The following is a 6494-nucleotide window of genomic DNA, read 5'->3' on the forward strand; positions in this document are numbered from 1 at the left end:
AGAAAGAAATTGAAAAAGATGCTGAAAAAGATATTGTGGTTGAAAAATCTCCTGAAAATTCAAAAAAAAAAATCACAATTAGCTCCCACACCTCCACCACCTTTTCCTCAACGTTTTCAAAAGCAAAAACTTGACAAACAATTCTAGAGATTTCTTGAGGTATTTAAAAAACTGCATATTAATATTTCTTTTGTTTAAGCTTTAGAACAAATGCCAAGTTATCTTAAATTCTTGAAAAACATCTTGACCAAAAAGAGGAAATTGGAAGAGTTTGAGATAGTTGCACTTACTGAAGAGTGCAGTGCTATAATTCAAAATAAGCTTCCACCAAAGCTTAAAGATCCAGGGAGTTTTTCACCAAAACTTAAAGATCCAGAGAGTTTTTCTATTCCTTGCACTATTGGTAGATTTAAAATTTCTAAAGCTTTATGTTATTTAGGTGCTAATATTTCAATAATGCTTTTGTCTATTGCTAGAAAACTTGGATTTCAAGAGATACAACCTACTACAGTTACCTTGCAATTAGCAGACAGAACAATCAAGCACCCAGTTGGGATTATAGATGATGTTTTGCTTAAAGTTGGGCATTTATACATTCCGGTGGATTTCATTATGCTTGAGATTAAAGATGATGTTGAAATTCCTCTTATTTTGGGAAGACCATTCTTAGCTACAGTTGGAGCAATTATTGATGTGAAGAATGACAAAATAACTTTCAAAGTAAGAGAAGAGGAAGTGATATTTAATTTGTTCAATGCAACTCAGTATCCCTATACAAATAGTTACTATAAAGTGGATTCGGTCAATGAGGGTAAAGGTAAGCCTATTTCACCACCTTCAACAACGCAAGCGCCAACTCTTGAAACAAAACCACCACCACTTTCCAGTTATCTTGATTTTGTGGTTGGACAATGAGTAGTACTTTCTTATTTACAACTCCATCTTTTGCCATGGAATCTTAGACCATATTGGGGGAACAAGTTTAAGGTGGTAAAGATTCATCCTTATGATATTATCGAGATTTATAGTGGACTTACCAGAGCAGTCAAGGTCAATAAAGAAAATCTCGAGCAGTATAAAATAATGCAGAAGAGGATACCATAGTCAAGCTAGTGACTATAAAGAAGCACTTCTTGGGAGGCAACCCAAGTACTCTAACTTACTTTCTTTTATTTTCTTTTTTTTATTTTTTTATTTTTTTATTTATTTAATTATTAAATTATTAACACTCTTTTATTTGTGCAGGTTCATGTAAAAAAAATTTTAAAAAAAAATTAATTCAAAATAAATTTCAAGAAAAAAATATATTTAAAAAAAATAAATATAATTCAAAAAATTTTCCAAAAAAAATTCATGTTAAAAAAACTATATTTCAAAAAAAATCAAATTCAAAAATAAAAGTGATAAGTCGTGGCTCCCACCATGGGAAGCCACGGCTTCGCGGGCTTCAAACAACGTGAGTGTTTGAATAAGATTAATTTATTCTAATTTTAGTACTTAGTAAAATTTTAAATCAATTCTCTGTGAAATCGATACTTTGCTTGCTAATATACTGTCTATTCGATACGTATACTTGCGTAGTGAAATTTTAACTAACACCAACAGAGAAGGCCACTATCTAAGCAGTAGCATTTACAGACAACAGAGACATGATCACCTCTTTGTGGAATGATCAACCAAGAAACATGAGGGGAATGGCATTTCATCATGGTATACTTTTACGTTCCACATCACATTGCTAGGGCTTGCTAATCCAACAATCAGAGGACATTCATTCTGCTCAGTATTTTGATGCCTGCTCTTCTCAAGAGTTTGCTTGAAGCTTGTTTGGCTAATGATATAACTTCCTCCTGATCAGTCCAAATTTGCATTCACATTAGGAAGATGAATGTGATACATTAAACTTCAAATAATAATTTCAGCAAGAAGATTTATTTGCAAATATTTATAAAATTTGATCCTTTACTCTACTTCAGTGACTGCATTGACTAAACTTTTTAAGGTTTGAATGCCAAGCATGAGAAATGTAATTGAAGTCAGACACCACCAAAGCCATTGTTATCCACGTCCTAACATATGCATAAGTAACCAGATGTTCTAAAAGAACGGATTTGAATGACTCAGATGCTTAGCATCAGATGTATGCTGTATATCTAGATAAACTAACCAGCAACACTGAGTATAAAATAGAGGAAAACAGCAGAAGATATAATACCTCATCCACATTTAAAATCTTCTTATCTTTCATAATCCACTGACCATTGCATATTACAGAGACAACATTCTCAGTTCGCATGCAATATACAAGGTTTGAAATACTGCAAATATTAAAGACAAAATAATTCATCAACAGAAATTAGTTCAGAGGCCAGTCTTTAATTGGAAAAGAAAAAACCAAGAATCTGATCAAAGAAATAATTAACCTAAGTAATTGTTTCATCTGATAGCAATGTGAAAGCTTAAGATATTTCCTTCTTCATTGAGGACTACAACCAGATATCAACATATAATATGACTTTATTTTTCTCAACATTGGTTTCATACTTACCAGTCATGAACAGGAACCATACACCATGAGACAGGATTGACAACAACCATGTCAGCCTACCAAATAATTAACACAAAGAGCAGTCAGCCTGAATATTCTGAAACATTGTGAAGAAAATTGAGACTTATATTTCTAAAAGGTGAAAAGGTTCCAAATACTAGGCATTTGGATGCAATTTGGCACTAACTTATAAGATACATGGGCAGATTGTATCTTTATGAAATTTAGTTTACATATTAGGTAATAATTTTCATGAGGCATTTACATGAGAGGATCTAGTAAGAATATTTTGTACTCTTTCTTCTACAGTCGCTATATGGCATTCCATAATCATTGACCAGTATGATTTGTTTCATTTTATTTATGAATTACTATACAAGAGAAAGTGACAGGGGGGATGATGCATAAAATTAGGAATGAGAGCATTGACAAGTAAGAATTCCTTGAATTTTAGAAAAGTTTACCATATGATCATGAAGAGTTAATAGCAAGAAACTAATTAAGTAGTCTGACCTTTTTCCCAACCTCAAGCGACCCTATTTCATTGTCCCAGAGTACTGATTTTGCACCATTAATTGTCACCATTTTGAGAACTGTTTCAGCAGGGAGGGCTGTGGGATCAGTCATTCCCTTTGCATACACTTCCCGACCTTTGTTAATCAGAGAAGCTAGGTACATCTCATCAACTGCAAGGAGGAAATCTCAGACTTGTTAAGAGAAGTCGTAATCAACAAACTTGCATATGACAGGACTGAGATGGTAGTAAAATCATTTTAAGTTATAGGCAATACAAGAAGACTCTCAGAAGCTGATTATAATTGAACAAGAATGCTAACCCTTGGTCTCCTTATGCTTACAATTTTGCAAATTTTGCATGCAAAAAATATGTCTACCCAACACATTTTGCACTATGAAGTGCACAAACCTACAGTAATTTTTCAGGGTTCTAGAAAAGTAAAACCTTATTCCAGAAATGCAAAAGCACACAAACCTATCATGCACAATGGTATTTTTCAAATATGCAGAAAATGTGGGAGTGAGAATTCAGATATCAGAAATCAAACCAACCAATGCTCATTCTATTATTAGATGGTGCCCCATCTGTGCCCAAGGAGACAGAGATGCCGGCATTGAGCATCTCCCTTATACGTGCAAATCCAAGCATTCGCATAGCAGAGGCAGGACAGTGAGAAACTTTGACCCCAGCTCTTGAAAGAAAACCAATCTGAAGAAAACATAATTAATACAAGAAGGCTTAAGACCAGAACTAGCTACAGACGGGAACAACTATATGTGGATATAGGTTATACTTATTAATTATAAATCATCTTTATGGAACTTAAATTCTGCACATAAGCTGTAAAATGATAAGAAATTATGCAATGCAATTGAATTGTACTTCAATGAAGTGGAACACAAAAGTATGGCAGCAGCAGACCTCGGTATCATTCACCCAAACTGTATGAGCTGCCAATAAGTTGTCTTGCAAGAAGTCTATCTTGTCCAAAAATGTAACTGTCCCATTATCAACTTTGCGAGTATCCATCACAACTTGATTCTCATAGGGTATCTCTGCAACATGCTAAACAGTGGAAGATCAGCCTAATCTACTTTAAAAATAAAGTTCCTCCTTCCTCCAAAGCACCATGTTTAGCCTGGTTAATCTGATTTCAAATTAGAAGCTTCTACAATCAAATTGAATAAAACTGTTGAGCGTTGTCCAAATGGGAATGAAAATGAAATATTGTACCTTAAGTGCACAAAAAGAAACAGATCATTGACCATCAGGTTTGTACATCATGTGCACAACAGAAACAGAGATAAGAGTTTCAGTACCATGTGGATCCCGGTTTTTAATTCTCTAGCGGCGTCTCTGGTTTCAAGCAGTAAACGATCAGTTGAGTTCATAACTTGCCTAATCCCAAGCCATACCCTGATACGACCATCTGCTGTATTATGGTGCTTCTCATAAAGCATCTTTTGGGACTGCCAAATCCAGAGCTTTGTTCATCCAATAGAATAGGAATGCTTGGAACCAATAAAATTATTTTTGAGTGGTATGCAAATGAAATAATCAAAATTAGACCCAACCTCAATACAGTCATCCGTTGTTCTCATCCCCCAAGACGACGGTAGACCCTCGCCAGAGTCCATAATTGATTCTGTTAAGCAGGCTCGTAATCCCAGCAACTCAACCGCTCTCGCCATTCCGCTCACGTGCTGCCCTCCCGCTTCAGCAAAGCACGTGACCTATTTCGAAAATTATCACCAAAAATAAAAACCATAATACAGCAGGAAAAGCAAAAGAGAATGAAATTGAGTAAGTCGATAAGAAAAGCTAATTATGAAAAACGCTTACACCAGAGTGAATAAGTTCGATTCCGCAAAGTAAAGTAGAGATGTAAGAGTCTTCTTCGGTCATGGTGGACTCGTACGGCCAAATCCGATGGTGTAGCCACGTCATTAACTCCACGTCGTCGGCTATTCCTCTGCCCAGCTGCTGCGAGGTGTGCACGTGTGTGTTGATGAATCCTACATTAGCAAACAAAACGAAAAACGATCAAGTTCTTCTCGATTCCTGATAAGGGAGGGGTGGGGGTACTACCAGGAAGCAAGATTTGGCCGTGGAGGTCGAGAATCTCGCCAGCGAGAGGGGAGAACAGCTGAAGAACATCTGGAGATTGACCGATGGCTTTGATTTTGTCTTCGTCGATGAACACGGCGCCGTTTTGAAAGACTCGGCTCTCGGAGTCCATAGTGACGATCACTGCGTTGTGGAGTATCATAGTGGCTAAAGTTGAGCTACTTCTGCTGCGTTTCGTTTCCACCTGTCTTCCGGTGAGCCTTTGGTCAGAGTTTTGACGTTTTAGCTGTTTAGTTAAAACGATGAAAAAACAAACCGCTTTATTTATCTCCTAGAAAAGAACAAAAACGCACCGCTTTATTCGTGTATTGCACGTGCACTTCTACAGGTTAATCAATGGTCAATCTCTTTGTCTCGCCAGTAAATTGCTAGTACTATTTAGTGAATAAATTTGACCCCGTCCTACTTTTAATAAATACAGAAGATGAAAGATGATTGTCTGAAATATCACTTAAAAATATTTTAAATTTTTTTTAATACTTTGCACGATTAGTTTCTATACACGAATGTTACAAAATTTTTAAATTGACAAAAATGATTATAGTTGTTTATTATATTTTTTAAATTATTATTTTGAATATTTGTTGATACTAGTATTACTGAAATTTATCCAATTTATAAATGTATAAGAATTTTAACAACAATAATATTATATCTTAAAACTTTCACTCTCTAAATTGAGAACTACTCTCTCTAAACAGAATCCAGTCCTTTTATGGAACAGATCTCGACCTTCTATGTCCTTCTTTGTTGTCTGTCTTTCTTTTTCATTTTATCTTTTTGTGATTTTTTCTCATTTCCTCACTCTTTAATCTTTTCACTCTTTTCTCTCCTTTCTCTTTTAGCATGTTTGGTTGGGGGAATGGCTAAGCCATTCCCCATTTATTCTCAAAGAATTTTGGTTCCTTTGTTTGGTTGAAAAATGGTCCAAGGAATAGCTATTCCTATAGAATGACTATTTTTCAAAATCCTTCAAAACCAAGGAATAGCTAATATCACCCTCCCCCATGGTATTAGCTATTCCATGGTTAAGAAATAAATTTAAAAATTGATAAAAATAAAAATACCCCTTACAAATTTAAAAAATTACAACTTCATTTGTATAAAATATTATTTTTCTCTATTTCTCTTCTTTCTCTCACTTGATTCCAACTTTTAATAAAATATTAATATTAAAAAATATATAAAATATTAATATTTAAATTATCAATTATTAATAAAATAAATTATAAATTATTCCTATTTAAAAACAAAATAAATTAAAAATAAATAAACATAATATCATTTAAATTAGATAAACAA

General features: G+C 34.2%; 2 protein-coding genes across 3 annotated transcripts; one reads left to right on the top strand and one right to left on the bottom strand.

Moving 5' to 3' along the window:
• Window positions 211-915, top strand: LOC108660652. Its single transcript, XM_018114904.1, has 2 exons — window positions 211-379; window positions 440-915. The coding sequence occupies exons 1-2, from the start codon at window positions 211-213 to the stop codon at window positions 913-915; spliced, it is 645 nt and encodes a 214-aa protein (XP_017970393.1).
• Window positions 1470-5543, bottom strand: LOC18608917 (5-methylthioadenosine/S-adenosylhomocysteine deaminase). Of its 2 annotated transcripts, XM_007043829.2 has the most exons (10): window positions 5154-5541; window positions 4908-5080; window positions 4640-4798; window positions 4385-4534; window positions 3987-4130; window positions 3617-3773; window positions 3062-3234; window positions 2549-2604; window positions 2216-2318; window positions 1470-1850 (listed from the first exon to the last, which is right to left on the bottom strand). In XM_007043829.2, the coding sequence occupies exons 1-10, from the start codon at window positions 5332-5334 to the stop codon at window positions 1761-1763; spliced, it is 1386 nt and encodes a 461-aa protein (XP_007043891.2). In that variant the 5' UTR covers window positions 5335-5541; the 3' UTR covers window positions 1470-1760. The 2 variants fall into 2 exon arrangements, with proteins under 2 accessions (XP_007043891.2, XP_017972085.1); XM_018116596.1 differs by lacking the exon at window positions 2216-2318 and having other exon boundaries at window positions 1602-1850; window positions 5154-5543.

Source organism: Theobroma cacao, chromosome 2, assembly GCF_000208745.1.
Source record: "Theobroma cacao cultivar B97-61/B2 chromosome 2, Criollo_cocoa_genome_V2, whole genome shotgun sequence".
Classification (NCBI taxonomy): Eukaryota; Viridiplantae; Streptophyta; class Magnoliopsida; order Malvales; family Malvaceae; genus Theobroma; species Theobroma cacao.